We start from the raw sequence: 17471 nt of genomic DNA, 5'->3' as shown, positions 1-17471 counted from the left end.
CTGCTGAATTCAGTTTGCTAGTATTTTGTTGAGCATTTTTGCATCTATGTTCATCAGGGATATTGGCCTGAAATTAGTTCTTTCTTTCTTTCCTTTTCCTTTCCTTCCTTTTTCTTTTTCTCTTTCTTCCTTTCTTTCTCTCTTTCTCTCTTTACTCTTTCCTTTGTTTCTTTCTTTCTTTCTTTTTTTTTTTGTAGTGTCCTTATCTGGCTTTGGTATGAAGGGTAACACTGGCTTTATAAAACAAGTTCATTTTTTGCAAAAGTTTGAAGTTTTGCAAAAGTTCCAGGATTGGCATTCTTCAAATGTTTGGTAGAATTTACATGTGAAGCCATTGGTCCTGAGACTTTCTTAGTTGGAAGATTTTTGATTAGTGCTTCAATCGTCTGTCTTCTTATTGCTCTGTTCAGATTTTCTGTTTTTTCTTGATTCAGTCTTGGTAGGTTGTATGTTTCTAGGAATTTACCAGCTTCTTCTAGGCTATCAATTTGTAGGCATGTAATTGTTCGCAGTAGCCTCTTATGATATCAGTTGTAATGTCTTCTTTTTCATTTATAATTTTATTTATGTGAGTCCTCTCTCTTTTTATTCTTGGTAGGTCTAGATAAAGTTCCATTAATTTTGTTCATCTTTTCAAAACCGACTTTTAGTTTTGTTGATCTCTTCAGCTGTCTTTCTACTCTCTGTTTCATTTCTTTCTGCCATATTTTTTTCCTTCTGTCAACTTTGGGCTTAGCTGGCTCTTCTATTTCCTTGAGGTATAAAGTTAGGTTGTTTATTTGAGCTCTTTCTTCTTTTTTAAAGTTTTATTTTATTTTTAATTAACAAATAATCATTGTATGTATGTATGGGGCACAATGTGGTTTCAATTCATGTTTACACTGTAGTGTGATCCAATCAGGCTTATGATTTTGAGGTAGGTATTTGTCACTAGAAACTTCCCTCTTAAAACTGCTTTTGCTGTGTCCCATAAATTTTGGTATGTTGTGTTTGCATTTTTGTCTGTCTCAAGATACTTTCTGATTTCCATTTTATTTCTTTTATGACACATTGGTTGTTCAAGAGCGTGTTGCGGCTGGGTGAGACGGCTCACACCTGTAATCCCAGCGCTTTGGGAGGCCGAGGTGGGCGGATCACGAGGTCAGGACTTCAAGACCATCCTGGCCAACAGGGTGAAACCCCGTCTCTACTAAAAATACAAAAATTAGTCAGGTGTGGTGGTGCTTGCCTGTAGTCCCAGCTACTCGGGAGGCTGAGGCAGGAGAATTGCTTGAACTTGGGAGGCAGAGGCTGCAGTGAGCCGAGATTGCGCTGCTGCACTCCAGCCTGGGTGACAGAGCAAGACTCCATCTCAAAAAAAAAAAAGTGTTGTTTAATTTTTACATATTTATCAATTTCCCTGTTTTCCTTCTGTTATGAATTTCTAGTTTTATACCATCGTGTTTGGAAAATATACTTGATATTATTTACATCTTCTAAAATTTGTTAAGTTCAAGCATAGTGGCTCATGCTTATAATCTTAGTGCTTTAGGAGGTTGAGGCAGGAGGATCACTTGAGACCAGAAGTTCAAGACCAGCTTGGGCAACATAGCAAGACTTCCATCTCTGCAAAAAAATAAAAATAAAAAAAAATTAGCTGGATGTGGTGGTGCACACTTGTAGTCCTAGTTATCCAGGAGGCTGGGGCAGGGGGATTGCTTAAGTCCAGGAGTTCAAGGCTGCAGGGAGCTTTGATTGGACCACTGCACTCCAGCCTGGGTGACAGAGGGAGACTGTCTCTAAGACAACATTTTTTTTTAAAAGAAATAAAATGTGTTAAGACTTGTTTGTGACCTAATATGTGATCTATCCTGAAGAACTTTTTGTGTATGCTGGAGAAGAATGTCTGTTTTCGCTTTTGGGTGGAAAGTTCGGTCTGTCTCTGTTAGGTCCGCTTGGCATACAGTGCTGTTCAGGTCTGCTGTTTCCTGTCTGGATGTTCTATCCATTATCTTAAATGGGACATTGAAGTCCCCTATTACGCTGCATTGCTGTCAGTTTCTCCCTTTCGCTCTGTTAATACTGCTAGTATAGTTAGGTGCTCTGGTTTTGGGTGTGTACTTACTTATAACTGTGATAGATCCCTGTTGAATTGACCCTTTTATCAGTGGAAGAGGGAGGGTAATGGCCTTCTTTGTCTCTAGAGACAGTTTTTGACGTAAAGTCTATTTTGTCTGATATAACTTTAGCTATCCCTGCTGTCTCTGTTACCATTTCCATGCAAATGGTAACCAAAAGAAGTTTTGTCTTTCTGTCTGCTCAGTATCCCACCTGTCTGGAATTTACATGATGGCTGGCTGTAAACCTGTGTGACCATGGAGGGCCGATGCATGAAGATCAGAGATCCCCTAGATAATTTCCTTGGGGGCTACCCCCAAAATCTTTCCTTTCTTCTCCCAAGAAGCGATGCTGGCCTGCTGTTTTGCAGGCCCTGTTCATGCGTTTTCTGCTCCTCCTTCGCTCAGCAGGTATTGCTTGCCCTGCAGAGCACTGAAGAAACCAAGAGAGGCACACCACGCTCACAGGAGCTCACAGCCGGACTCCTGCCAAATAAATTGGAGGCACAGAGCGTGTGCTCGACTGGAGAGGAGTGTGGTGGTGGAATGGTGGCTGGTCTGTGAGGCGGTGCCTGGGAAGCTAGGTGGTGCGTTCTGTGCCTGGGAAGCGGTTTGGGTGTAGGAAGAGGTGTGTTGTATTTCCCAGAGCATGGGCAGGAAGAGAACCTTTATACAGTCCTTTAAGTCAGTGGTCCCTAGCCTTTTTGGCATCAGGGACCTGTTTCATGGAAGACAATTTTTCCATGGACCGTGGGGTGGGACATCATTTTGGGATGAAATTGTCCCACCTCAGATCATCGGGCATTAGTTAGATTCTCATAGGGAGTGTGCAGCATAGATCCCTCGCATGTGCAGTTCAGAGTAAGGTTCACGCTCCTATGAGAATCTGATGCTGCCGCTGACCTGACGGGAGGCAGAGCCCAGGTGGTCATGCTGACTTGCCCAGCTCACCTCCCACTGTGCGGCCCTGGTGCTAGTCCGTGGCGGGGTTAGGGGGCTTGGGGACCCCTGTTTTAAGGCATCTTTTAAGACTTTTTATTATTTTTACTCTTTAGGCCCATTTATCAGAATTTTTTAAATTTCTAATAGCTGAAAATTCTGTTTCTTAAGCATAGAAATTTCGGAATGTCCATCATTATATCTGAAGTAATGAACTTATCTTCTTCTAGAGCCATGTAGTTGAAAAAGTTTTATTCCACGTCCTAGAGGCTAATCATCAGCATGCTTTTCCATTTTTTAAATGGCAAGTGACGGTTTCTCCTCCCACATGGTGTGTAGGGCCCCTGAGCTGGTGGAAGAGGGTGGATTTCTGAGCAGGGACAGCTGCATCCGCATGTCCTAAGCACTCACTGTGGGCCACAGAGATGCTCGTGTGGATCACTTGCAAGCCGGTGTGTGTGACGAGGGAGGGGAGAAAGGTGTTGATGGTGGCAGCGGGCGGAGCGAACTTAGCGCGGGTGCTGGGGTGCCAGTGAGACCACGATGAGCCTGGCTGTCCTGAGAGGGCCGTAGCTGTCTGCCTTGTCATTTACTCATTTGTGTGTTAGGTGCTAGGACTCGATTTCATGATGTCCACGGGCCTCCTCCAGAGCTGAGGGCTCCTGGAGGTATGGAGTGCAGTTTTCTGATTTTACAGACGAGCAAACAAGGCCCCGCGAGGAGAGAGGAGGTGCTCTGGAGTAAGAAAATGCTGCTCTGCATCCTGGGTGTGCGTGTCCTTTGTTTTCTGACACAGGGACAATTACTCGGTGTTGCTGAGACTGTTTCCTCCTCTGCACCGTGGGTTATCATCGTTCTACCTCATGCAGTCGCCGTGAAAGGTGCAGATGGTGTGTGCAGAGCACTTAATCCAGGGCCAGGTGCACAGCAGTGGGTGCTCAATAACAATTAGTTATTTTTGCTGCTATCCAATCCTGCTGACCAGTGGCCGGCAGTCATGGCTCTTCACTCTTGTTTGGCTTTTGTTTGAGACGGTGTCTTGCTCTGTTGCCGAGGCTGGAGTGCAGTGGTGCGATCTTGGCTCCCTGCAGCCTCTGCCTCCCAGGCTCAAGCAATTCTCCCACCTCAGCCTCCCGAGTCACTGGGACTATAGGTGTGCGCCACCATGCCTGGCTATTTTTTTTTTTTTTTTTAACTTTTAGTAGAGATGCGGTCTTGTGATGTTGGCCAGGCTGGTCTTGAACACCTGGCCTCAAGTGATCCACCTGCCTTGGCCTCCCAAAGTGCTGGGATTACAGGTATAAGCTACCGTTCCAGGCTGGCTTTTTGTTCTTTACTGGAAGTCTCTTTTCCCCGCAGACAAAGTTAGCCCAAAGGTTAAGCCAGAAGAAAGGAACGTGTCACAGGTGAGGTCACAGGGCTGGCTTGGAGCAGACGGCATCCCTCTCTGCTCGTCCCTGCAGTGACTTCCTCCTGTCATCCAGGGGCTGTCACGTCCTGTTCTTCTCATGAAGACTTAATTAAGTGCCAAAAAAGAGACCTACCGAAGTGGGAAATGTCTTCGCCTTGCGCTGTGTGGGGCAGAGAGGGCAGCCTGGCTCTGGCGCCTGCTCACCATGTCCAGCCGGTGAACCTCCATTCTTGGTGCCATGGCTGTCAAGTCGGGGATGAATGCCTGCCCTGCCTGCTTCCTGGGGCCACCCTCGGCATCGGATAAGGAAGTATCCTTAAAATGGGTCCAAAACTGGCCGTGCGCAATGGCTCATGCCTGTAATCCCAGCCCTGTGGGAGGCTGAGGCGGGTGGGTCACCTGAGGTCAGGAGTTGGAGACCAGCCTGGCCAACATGGTCTCTACTAAAAATATAAAAACTAGCCGGGTGTGGTGGTGGGCATCTGTAATCCCAGCTTCTTGGGAGGCTGAGGCAGGAGAATTGCGTGAACCCAGGAGACAGAGGTTGCAGCGAGCTGACACTGTGCCACTGCACTCCAGCCTCGGCAGCAGAGTGAGACTCCGTCTCGGAAAAAAGGGTCCTAAACTGAGACTGAAAAGCAGAGAACGAACAGAAGGAATTATTAGAGTTTGGTAGCAACTTACTGGATTTTAGGTATTTACATTTAAAACAAAACAACTCTTAAAAACTGAAACTGTGAAAAGCCAACACCTAGTATCACATTTCTTGAAAAAAGAACTTTGAATCTAGTAGTACACATTATAAATGAAATAATTTTAGTCAGAATTTGAGTTTCAGGTAATGACTGGTAAAGGGAGTCAGGTTCTGTGAGATGGAAGCCGTGAAAAAATGGAGTGAAAGTCCCTTTAGGGGATTAAGAAATGAGTAATGCATGCTAGCGTTTAATTTTCTGCTTGTTCTTGTTACATTCTTTTTGTATTTTTTTTTTAAGAAATTTATTGATGTATAATTTAAATACCATAGTTTCACCCTTTGGAAATGTACGATGAAATTATTTTTACCAGATTTAGAATTCTGCAACCATGACAAGTTCTGGAACATTTCATCACCCCATAAGGATCCCTGGGACCTGTTTCTAGTCAACCTTTGTTGCTTTCCCCAGCCTTGGGTAGCCCTGATCTTTCTGTTTCTCTAAATTTACTTTTTCTGGAATGTTCATATAGATGGACCGACCCCATCTTTTGCGTCTGGCTTCTTTCCCCAGCATCACTTCTAAGCATTCATCCATGTATGAGCTGTGCCGCATTTTCCCTATCCCTTCACCACAGATGGACATTTGGAATGTTTCCAGTTTTCGCCTCCTTTGTATAATGTTGTTATGAGCATCAGTGCTTTGTGTGGACATGTGTTTTCATTTCTGTTGACTGGATTCCTAGTAGAATTGCTGGGTCATATGGTAAATTTATGTTTAACTTCATAAGAAACTGCCAAACTGCTTTCCACGGTGACTAGCCCATTTTACATTCCCACTAGCAATGTATGGGGGCTCCAGTTCTCCACATCTCGGCCTTTTCCCATATTTTGTCTTAGAAATTCCACTTTGATTTGAATTATAATCAAATAAAAAGATGCTTTTGTGATAACACAGAAGTCTCAATTTGATGAAGTGTTGGAATGTGTACCTTTGGTTTAATAGCAGCCTAGTAACTGGGAGGAATTGATTTATGTTGCCGAACGAATGGGCTAGTTGCCAAGGGATCATGTGGCAAATAATTAATGACAGTTTGCTATGGCCTTTCTTAGAGAACATGCTCTATCCGGCCTTCCCCTGCTTTATTAGGGTCATCTAATGATTTAGCAAATGCAAGCAGCTTCCCTAAGAAGGCAGGTTGGTGGTAGCTGTGTGTGTCTGTGGGTGTCCAGGCCTGACGCATCCAGACCCGTGACTCGTCATTTGAATAGATGTGTACACAGTGGCAGATACAGGCCCCTCACGTCCACGCAGGCCTTCGTGTGTGCTAACTCCCTCGCGGCTGGAACGCAGTAATTTCCTGTGCTTCTTTCCAGATCGTGCACAGAACGCTGGCGGCCATGCTGGGTTCCCTGGCGGCGCTGGCAGCGCTGGCTGTGATTGGCGACGTAAGTTGTCACAGTCCCAGTCCCTGGCTCACCACTCAGTGGAACGTCAGCTCACAGACGTTCCGGGATTCAGGCTTTCGCTGTTTTTTTTCACTATCTTACATGCCACGTCCATGTTTTTGCTCAGGAACCAGGCTAGAGGTATGAACTAACGAGCTACAGCATGAAGAGTATTTTTCACAGGTTGTGTCACACACTCACATCCCAGTGGTGTGATTCCTCACCGTGCCTGAGGAAAGGCTGCTCATGGGCATGTCTGCCTAGGGCTGAGGAGCTGGGCTGTGGTGGGGCTGGATCTGGGTGTTGGAACTAGAGGGGACCATCCTAGCTGGTGCAGAAAGGTGGGAGTCATTGGGGTCAGGGCCTGTCCTGCAGAGATCAGGAGGCCCCTGGAGAGGTGTGTTTGGGGATGAGAGTGTCCTGTTTGGATCTGAGCAGGGCCTCTCTGGCAGCGACATGGGGAACAAATGTAGGGAAACAACAGAGACCAGTGGCCACTGGGGATTGAGGCCCAGAGTTGTCTGAGAGGCAGTGCTGGAACCCAGCTTAGAGTGGGACAGGTGGCCATGCCAGTTGCCGTCATCTGGCCTCAGGCACGGCGCTGCAGAGAGCACATACAGACGCCACTGGGAATGCAACCAGGGCCAGTCCTGCATGTGGGAGCTGCCAGAGGCAGGGGCTAGAAAAAATGTATCACTAAATGCATAGGTTTGACATTATAGATGTCCTGGGTCAACACTGTTTTTTCAGCAACGATATAATCCAACTTCAAAGGCAAGTGGATGGTGAGATTTCCAACCCTGGTCCACCCACTGAGTGGGTCTGCAGCAGGGGGCAACGCGTCGTTAGGCTCATCACCGGGATGGCGGCGCACGGATTAATTGGCAAATTTGTGCTTTGATTGCAGAGACCCAGCCTGACCCATGTGGTGGAGTGGATTGATTTTGAGACGCTGGCCCTGCTGTTTGGCATGGTAATCACAGCCCTCCCCGTGGGACTGGGCTCCACGCCTGCGGTAACCGGGCCTTCTCTGGCCTCCACTGCTGAGGATCCTTCATTATGTTAAAGACACAGTGCCTAGGGCTTGACTGAGAAGTGTCAGTGCCGGTTATCGGGAGAACCCGCTCCCGATGTTTAACATGGGTTTTTTTCTATTTCCTAAGTGTCTCGGCTGGGTTGAGAAATAAAGGGAAAGAGCACGAGAGAGAAATTTAAAGCTGGGTGTCCGGGGGAGACATCACATGTCGGCAGGATCCATGATGTTCCCCGAGCCGTGAAACCAGCAAGTTTTTATTAGCGATTTTCAAAAGGGGAGGGAGGGCACGAATAGGGTGTGGGTCACAGAGATCACAGGCTTCACAAGGTAATAAAATATCACAAAGCAAATGGAGGCAGGGCGAGATCACAGGACCACCGGTGGTGGAGAAATTAAAATTGCTAATGAAGTTTCCGGTGCATTGTCATTGATAACATCTTATCAGGAAACAGTGTTTAAGAACAGACAACCTGTCTAACCAAAATTTATTAGGTGGGAATCCCGTCCTAAGAAGCCTGGGAGCACTATAGGAGACCGGGGCTTATTTCATCCTGTCGGCTTCAACGGGACGCCTTAAAAGGGGCTGTCTATAAGCCTACCTTCAGGGCGCATTCTCTTTCTCAGGGATGTTCCTTGCTGAGAAAAAGAATTCAGCGATATTTCTCCTATTTGTAAAGAGGGGGGATATAGCTCTGTTCCGTCTGGCTCACCGGCGGCCAGTTCAAAGTTACCTCTCTTGTTCCCTGAACATCGCTGTTATCCTATTCTTTTTTTAAGATGCCCAGATTTCATATTGTTCAAACACACATGCTCTACAAACAATTTGTGCAGTTGATACAATCACAGGGTCCTGAGGCGACACTCATCCTCCTCAGTTTACAAAGAAGATGATGGGATTAAGAGATTAAATAAAGACAGGTGTAGGAAAACACAGGGGTATTGATTGGGGAAGTGATAAGTGTCCATGAAATCTTCACAATTTATATTCAGAGATTACAGTAAAGACAGGCGTAAGAAATTATAAAAGTATTAATTTGGGGAACTAATAAATGTCCATGAAATCGTCACAATTTATGTTCTTGTGCCGCGGCTTCAGCCGGTCCCTCCGTTCGGGGTCCCTGACTTCCCGCAACAGCGGGTCTCCGGAATCTCTCCTGAGGAGGAACGGAATGGGGCTATGGTTCGTTAGCGGGAGAATTCCAGCCCAAGGCATGTCTGACGATGAAATCATATTGCTATTTAGAAAAGCTAGCAATTCTTTTGAGTTACTGCCCTTAAAATAAAAAAATGGACTATCCCAAATAAATAAACCATGTAGGAGTTTCAGTGGAAGAGAGAGTACCTTTCATGATGTGAGTAAAGGAAGGTGTCACTCCTAAGCGGTAGTTCGGGTGTTTGCTAATTGATCATATTACCCAGTGGCCACTCTGTGCTGCGAGGAATGCCACCAGCGCCACCTGCAGGAACTCGAAATGCCCCAGCGGGCTAGTGTGGGACACGAGTCATGACCCAGCTTAACGAGAACCAGTGGAGCCTGGCCAGGGCCTGGCAGTAGGGGCAGCCCACGTGTTCCTGAGCAGACCCCAAACAGTCCAGTGGTCTGCAGGAGGGCTCTTCCTCTCTGGGCTAGAAGACTTGCTCTGTGTACAGCTGGGCACTATAGATCCTCATTTTCCTTGCTAACGTTTCATCCCTCCCAAGGCTGGCCAACATAACAGAAGGCCCAGCTACGTTAGGCTTCCATGTGACCTGACTGGAGACCGTGCCGCCATCCTCTGTGGGCAGTGCTCAGGGAGGCAGGCGAGTGTTCTAGCCCCGGCTTCACAGAGTAACTCATATTTGTATCGGGCCTGAGACGTATACAGAGTTTGGGCATCTGGATAGAAGAGAGGAAATGTGCCAGATATCCCTGAGATATGCCTGTTTTAAAAAAGGAATGCTATATTAGTTTGCTAGGACTATGTAACAAAGTACCACAGACCATTTGGCTTAAATAATATAAATGTATTTCCTCACAGCTCTGGAGGCTGGAAGTCTGAGATCACGGTGTGGTCAGGGTTGGTTTCTCCTAAGCCTCTCTTCCTGGGCTTGTAGATGGCACCTTCTCCCTGCGTTTTCACTTTGTCTTCCCCATGTGTTTCTGAGTCCTGAGACCCTCCTCCTGTAAGGACACCAGCCACACTGAATCAGGGCTCACCCTAACCACCTCATTTTAACTTAATTACCTCCTTCAACACTGTCACTCCAAATATGTCATGTTCCCAGGTACTGGGGGCTAGGACGTGAACATATGAATTTTGAGGGACACAGTTCAGCCTATAAAAATGGCGTTGGTGTTTTTTTCTCGTCGGAATTCAGTTCCGCGAGCACTTGCAGGTTCTGCAGTTCTGGAACTGCACGGTGCAGGGTCATTACAACCAGGTCCCTGCCTTTTCTCCCCCATTTCCGGGCAGCTGACCACCCACAGGGCCATTTACCCCCATCCCTGAGTTCCAGTCTCCCATGGTGGTTCTGTCAGCAAATGTGTAAACGCCACACGGGTCTGCACACGCCTGTCTGCTCGTGCATGTCCATTGGTGTGCGAAGCCCCATGTTCCAACGTCAGCTCTCAGTGGCCTTTTGGGTGAGGATGAACATTGATGGTCACTCTGGACACGATGGATATTTACACTGGGTCTAAATTGACTGGGGACATTTTTGTTTTCTATAGTTTATTTAAGAGACAGTAGTGTCTACTGGGACTCCTGTTTACCAAGTATTGTAATTTGAATAATTATATTGCATTTTCACAACCTGATGAAGTATAGAACATTCAGAGGTAAGGTGAAAAAACTGAGGGACAGAAAGGTTAATTCATATTTTTGTTCAAGTTCGGACTTTTTTTTTTCTTTTTTTTTTTTGAGACAGAGTCTCGCTCTGTTGCCCAGGCTGGAGTGCAGTGGCGTGATCTCGGCTCACTACAAGCTCTGCCTCCTGGGTTCATGCCATTCTCCTGCCTCAGCCTTCCGAGTAGCTGGGACTGCAGGTGCCCGCCACCATGCCTAGCTTTTTGTATTTTTTTTTTTTTAGTAGAGACAAGGTTTCACCACTGTGTTAGCCAGGTTGGTCTTGATCTCCTGACCTTGTGATCTGCCTGCCTCGGCCTCCCAAAGTGCTGGGGTTGCACCCGTGAGCCACCGCGCCCAGCCTCAAGTTCGGACTATTTTTAAGTGGCGGAATCAGGATCTGAACTTGCATCTTCTCATTCCAAGTTCAACACATGGTGACTGCCATCTAAGAGGTGAAGCAGAGGAACTTCCAGAACATTCAGTAGTTGCAATGTCTGGTTGATAAAATTCGGACTGTCTGGGACATGACTTTTTATTAGGATCCAGGATAGCTGTTTTCACCAACTCATCATCCTCACTGGAAAGAAACAGGCAACAGGCATTCTGGGTTCACCTGGAATCCAGGGAGCAATCGTTTCAATACAACTGCTCCCAAATTGGTGACAAAAATCAGTTTAATTATTTTAGAAAACAAAATCGAACCCACTTTTAGCATCGCAGAATGTTTAAGTGTTGCTTGTGTGGACACGTAGGTGCAGAAGGCCACGTGCTGGCCCCCGCCCCGCTTCTACCTTTGTGGCTGAGAGCAAGCCTCCTTGCACTCTGATCCCATTTCCTAGTCTATAAAACAGAGGGTGAAAATAACACCTGATTTTTTTTTTTGAGGATCGGATGGGATGGTAATGTGCCTTGAGGACAAATCCCCAGACACACATGTAGGCACAAAACCGCTAGCAAGAGGCTCCATTCGAGGAGCGAGTGAGTGTACTATTCCAGGAAGCGACGGTGTTTCTGAGTGTACCAGGAAGTGAGTGTACCAGGAAGTGAGTGTACCAGGAAGTGAGTGTGCCAGGAAGTGAGTGTACTATTCCAGGAAGTGACGGTGTTTCTGCATCTCAGAGTGGGGAGCCTGGCAATGTGGTGGCTTTCAGAGGCCACAGCTCAAATGTGTAACGGATCATGCTGATGTCGTTTTAATATGGTGTCCTGCTAAAAGGTTATCCTTGTCTTCTTCTTCTCTTTTCCCCATAGATGATCTTAGTAGCCATATTTTCAGAAACGGGATTTTTCGATTACTGTGCTGTAAAGGTAGGTATGATGTTGCATTTAATAATTCCATACTGATTAATTTATATCTGTATTTTTCTGACATCATATATTTAGGAAACAAACATTAAAAAATTCCATCCTCCTTTTAAAGGTTACTTCTGCAGGGCAGGGTATGCTGACTATGTTAAGTTGTATGGCTCTGAGTGGCACTTTCAGCTGCTCAGTAAATAAATGAAGAAGGAGGTCAAGGAAAAGGGTATCAGGTTGAATGTTTGTGTATTATTTAAATTGTCTGGTGAGAGCTACACATCAAACATTGTTTTGCATATTAGAGTATCCCAATATTTCAAGCCATTAGCTTCTGATTACTTTGCTTTTTGGTGAAATAATTTCCATGATTACTTCCTAAATATTGAATATATACACATTTATGTTTTTAACTGGAACCCTGGGGAGCTTCATCAGCCAGCTCTAGCCTCCAGGATTTGTACCTGACCTGTCATTCAGGGTTGGCAAGAGGAGAGCTCATCGTGTACCATGCCCTGCTAATGCAGTCTAATGCTGTGCTTGAATATGTATAGTTTTTGAAACTGAAAAGGTCTTTTTTTTTTTTTTGAGACGGAGATTCGCTCTGTCGCCCGGGCTGGAGTGCAGTGGCGGGATCTTAGCTCACTGCAAGCTCCGCCTCCCGGGTCTACGCTGCCTCAGCCTCCCGAGTAGCTGAGACTACAGGCGCCCACCTAGTTTTTTGTATTTTTTTAGTAGAGACAGGGTTTCACCGTGTTAGCCAGGATGGTCTCCATCTCCTGATCTCGTGATCCGCCCGTCTCGGCCTCCCAAAGTGCTGGGATTACAGGCTTGAGCCACCGCGCCCGGCCAAGGTCTTTTTAAAAGTTACTCAACAGGCCGGGCGCAGTGGCTCACGCCTGTAATCCTAGCACTTTGGGAGGCCAAGGTGGGTGGATCACGAGGTCAAGAGATTGAGACCATCCTGGTGAACATGGTGAAACCTCGTCTCTACTAAAAATAAACAAATTAGCTGCGTGGTGGCATGCACCTGTGGTCCCAGCTACTCGGGAAGCTGAGGCGAGAGAATTGCTTGAACCCCAGGCGTGGAGGCTGCAGTGAGCTAAGATCACACCACTGAACTCCAGCCTGGGTGGCAGAGTGAGACTCTGTCTCAAAAAAAAAAAAAAAAAATTACTCAACAAAGCCCTTTGCAAACTTTGAATGATAGAACCATGCTGTGATTTTGTCATCTTTGTGCCCCATCTTGTACATGCCAGGTAGATATTTGGTCTATTACTCCTTACTATTAAAAGTATCCCTTAGTTCCCTAGAGATCAGCAGACACTAGGCTCACGTGGATCCCAAATGTCAAAGCCCAGGTTGTCTAACCAGAATACCGATGGCATTACGGGGACTGAGGGTCATCACCCTGTGACAAATTAACCATGACAGGGGCTGTGTGAAGGAGGAGGATCAGAGGGGTGACAGTGCTGGCTAGGGAGGGTGTAGAATGTCTAGGAACTTTGGTGGCCAGCACTTTCTCCTCTCGGCCCCCCCGGGACTCCGTGGGTCTACATCTTAACCCATGGGGCAATGTTAGTTTGGCTCCCTGTTCCTAAAGTCACTAATGAAAGGCTGCCTCTGTTCTATGAGCCTGCTGACTGGCTTGTACTCTGTGTGTGCGGCCAGGCATACCGGCTCTCCCGGGGACGGGTGTGGGCCATGATCATCATGCTGTGTCTCATCGCGGCCGTCCTCTCTGCCTTCTTGGACAACGTCACCACCATGCTCCTCTTCACGCCTGTGACCATAAGGTATGCAAAGCGCCTCTGCCGTGGGGGTTGTGGCCAGGCTTTGGCAGGCATGGGCTCTGGCTGCATGGCCTGGCTCCAGGCTCCATTCTCTGGTGCATGAAAAGGTGGGCGGTTGAGCCCACAGCTCAGTGCATTCCAGTCCAGCTCGTGTCTGCTTTGTGTGACTGCAGTACATGCTACAAGCAGTGGGGCCTCAGAAGCTGGTGGCAGAAATGTCTGCGGGAGGTGGAAGATAGAGGCTGTGCTTTCCTGGAGATTGTAGTCTCATGGGGAGACACGTGGACAAGAATGGCTCAGCCCTGGTGAAACCCCGTCTCTACTAAGAATACAAAAATTAGCTGAGTGTGGCGGCATGCGCCTGTAATCCCAGCTACTCGGGAGGCTGAGGCAGGATAATCCCTTGAACCCGGGAGGCATAGGTTGCAGTGAGCCAAGATTGTGCCACTGCACTCCAACCTGGGCAACAGAGCGAGACTCCGTCTCACAAAAAAACCCAAAAAAACCCAAAAAAACAGCTCACCCCAGACCACCAGGTGCCCAGGTACCAGGAGTCCTTGTCCCTGTTCTTCTCCATCATCATCTGCCACCTGGGCTGGGTTGGCAGGTCACACACATGCCGAGGGCTCACAGGGTCATGTAGCTGGGGGGAGGTGGAACAGCCACCGCAAGGTTCCTCATCAGAGGCTTGGAGGGTCGCAGGACCAATGGGGCTCAGCAGAACCAAAGTTCAGTCTGGCAAAGCTTTATAGGGCAACTCTGGGAAAGAGAAGTTCAGTTCAGTTCAGTTCAGTTCCACGCCACGCCACGCCACCCCACGCCACCCCACCCCACCCCACCCCACCCCATTCAATTCCACTCAATTCAATTCTGTTTCTTTTAATTCCATCCACTTTAATCATCCATTATTTACTGGGGGCCATAGGCCTGTTTACCCAGAATCTTCTGAAGCATGAGCTGTGGTCCCGGTCCTCGTGTGGGCCCCTTCTGAAGGCACGGACCTGTGTGTTTCCATATGTATGCTCTCTATTTTAAATATGACTCCCCAGCATGTCAGCCTTGGGGCTGGCCCTGAGGACACGGGGCGAGAAGGCGAGAGAGGGGCCCCTCAGGGAGTCACCCTCCGGTCCTGCTTGTAATAGGGTGTCTTGAACAAGTCACTTCAGGTATACTGATCTGGGTCATAACGGCAAAGAGATTAACCTGAGCTGGCATTCTGAGGGCCAGCGCTGCTGGGGAGGTAGATGCAGCATCCCCAGGCCATCTGCTGCCTCCGTGTGGAGACTCAGGTTTGTACCCAGGCTCCTGCAAGCCGGGCTACACTGTCACGCCCTGTGTGGCATGGGAGGGACCCTGGGCTCTCAGCCTCCTCGCAGGGTGTGGTACCGCCCCTCTCAGTGCCCAGGTGGAGAGTCAATGAGGGAGGGCGTGAACATGTTTGAAGGCTGCTGTACACTGTCACATGCACTAGTGATGGCACCAAACTGTGCCTTCTGGACGTGTCCGGGGACAAGAGTCAGGCCCATCTGCCCCCTCTAACCAGCATGACTCTGCTGCTGCCCTGGCTTGAAGACCTCCACATATCCTCACGCTCCCCCATGGCAGCCTGGTGAGAGCAGGGTTCCAGGGCTGGGGTGCACTGGGCACTTTGTTCCCAGCATCCCCGTATAGCCCGGGCAGCTGAGAGGTATCTCAGCCTTGCCACAATTTGTTCATATCCTCACTACTCGGAACTGCTTTTGTCATGTTGTTAGAGCAGTAATTCCATTTATTAGTCAAAAATTTGCATCTTTCAAGATTCCGGTGCTGGTGTTCTAAGATTCCCTATTTATCTGACCATATTCTTTATGGCTTTGTAAGTGCTGGCCACATTCTTCCCCTTTGTCTGGACTAAGTGGCTTTGGTCCTTCTAGTTAACAGCTGATCCCATTGAGATGGGTGCACCGCCCTGCCTGGTCTGGCACTGTTGACTGCTACACACACATATTTTCTTGCTAGAAGCAGATCCTGGGAGCTTCCTTAGCACTGTGCCGCTGCTGCCTCGGGGCAGAGTCTCATCTGTGGAGCCACTCCTGCTTCAGTCCCCAGGCACGCTCCTTCCTCAGCTCCCACATGGTTCCATGGGCCTGTGCTCCTCATGCCAGCAGAGGGGAGGCTGTGTGGCCGGCCTCACTCTGAGCTGATGGCCGGGAGGTGGTGGGTGGCCTCTGAGTGAGACCCGAGGCCGGGTCCTGTGTGGGAGTGGGCTGTGCGGATGAGCAGGTGTGGGGGACGCTGTGATGTGCCTTCTGCACTTTCTTTATGGCAATGTTTCCCAGCTGTGTACATGCTGGGTCCCTGGGGAGCTATAGAGTGCCACTGCCTGGGCCCACTCCCAGGCACTGGTCTGCGCCGGCCAAGCCATAGGACTCCCAGATTCTAGCACAAATCTCGTGAGGCCACGGTGGAGCTCCACAGCTGTAGAGTGTGGCCTGACAGGTCTGTGGGGTGAATACAGTTGACGCGAATCGATTGTACTCCAACACAGCTAGAAGAGAATTAACTGGAATGCTCCCAGGGTAAAGAACAGATTGATAGTTAAGGGGATGGGTATCCCGTTACCTGGTTTGATTATGTGAATTACTATATTATCATACGTACCCTGAAAATGTACGTGTGTATGTGTATATCTAGTATGTATTATAGCAATAAAAAGTAAATAAATAGAAAATGCATAGATGAATGAAACAAAGGGAGGGGACGAGGAGAGAACCTAGGGCCTTGGTGTCCAGGAAGCGGGAGGTGGGAAAGGGGCTGAGTCAGCAGGCCCTGTGTGACCATCCGCTCTCCCTCCACACCAACCCCCACAGCACCAGCTGGGAGCACTCGGGAAAGGGCACCTGATCACACTGAGGGTTTGGTGACTGGAGGCTTACTTGGGAAGGAATGTAGCTATTGGAGTGAGCTGTGGCCTGCAGGGGTTGTTGCATTGTTCATTCCCCCCAGTGCTGCCCTCCCCACAGGTGTGTGTGTGTGTGTGTGTGTGCGCGCGCACCTCCCTTGTACGAACAAGTGCCTTAAAAATTTCTGGGTTGCACGTGAGCCTTTCACAATGTGCACAGTGGGACTACTTTCATTTCCTCCATTTGTGACAGGTTGTGTGAGGTGCTCAACCTCGATCCCAGACAAGTCCTGATCGCAGAAGTGATCTTCACAAACATTGGAGGAGCTGCCACTGCCATCGGGGACCCTCCAAATGTCATTATTGTTTCCAACCAGGAGCTGAGGAAGATGGTACGTACCAGCATGCTAGGGTTGCTTCCAACAAGCGCAAACCTCCACTTACTTAGCGCTTTACCCCACGTGGACGCCTTTGTTAGAAATGGAGATCATCACGCCACCTCTTCATAGTAAGTGCTACTGGGCATCTGAAGAGTGGGATGTTCGGTGACTGGTCCTTCAATCCTAGAGTTAACTGGCTTGAATTGACTTCATACTCATTCTGGTCAGTGTTTAAAGAAATGACTGGATAGCATGATATAGTTAGTCATGGTATGTTATATTAATTTTATTAATAGGAACTGAGGTTTCTTCCAACTTACATTAAAAACAAAATGACCTGTCCCCTCTCACTGGAGATACGGGATTCCCTTCTTAACTGTGGTGGATTAATTTACTGATAAAGGACTTAAAATTTATTTTTTAAGGGTCAAAAATGAATGTCTTTAGAAATAAATTCTTTGAAAGCCCCCTATAAATATTAGGGTATAATTTCTTTATATACTGTAATAAAGACAAAGTGTTAGAAAGTGCAAGGTATTTTACATATCTTCAAGGTGAAAATTGAACTATATCATTAATTTTTATTCTCTACTCTTTGACCATTGGAATTTTCTCAGTCTCCCTTCTCTGAGGTATCAGTGAAAATGCTTCTACATTGTGTTATTTCTTGT

The 17471-nt window shown here is 47.7% G+C and overlaps 1 protein-coding gene across 9 annotated transcripts in view; it reads left to right on the top strand.

Annotated features, from left to right (window-relative positions):
* Positions 1-17471, top strand: part of LOC105497437 (OCA2 melanosomal transmembrane protein) — a 387654-nt gene that overhangs the window by 100371 nt on the left and 269812 nt on the right. For all 9 annotated transcript variants that reach the window (XM_071067306.1, XM_011768534.3, XM_071067305.1 and 6 more), the window contains 5 exons: positions 6515-6586; positions 7494-7559; positions 11702-11758; positions 13418-13542; positions 16674-16812. In XM_071067306.1, the coding sequence (XP_070923407.1) occupies positions 6515-6586; positions 7494-7559; positions 11702-11758; positions 13418-13542; positions 16674-16812 (459 nt within the window). The remainder of the gene's footprint in view (positions 1-6514; positions 6587-7493; positions 7560-11701; positions 11759-13417; positions 13543-16673; positions 16813-17471) is intronic.

This window comes from Macaca nemestrina, chromosome 7, assembly GCF_043159975.1.
Source record: "Macaca nemestrina isolate mMacNem1 chromosome 7, mMacNem.hap1, whole genome shotgun sequence".
Classification (NCBI taxonomy): domain Eukaryota; kingdom Metazoa; phylum Chordata; class Mammalia; order Primates; family Cercopithecidae; genus Macaca; species Macaca nemestrina.
This window is presented reverse-complemented; position numbering and strand designations above follow the sequence as displayed.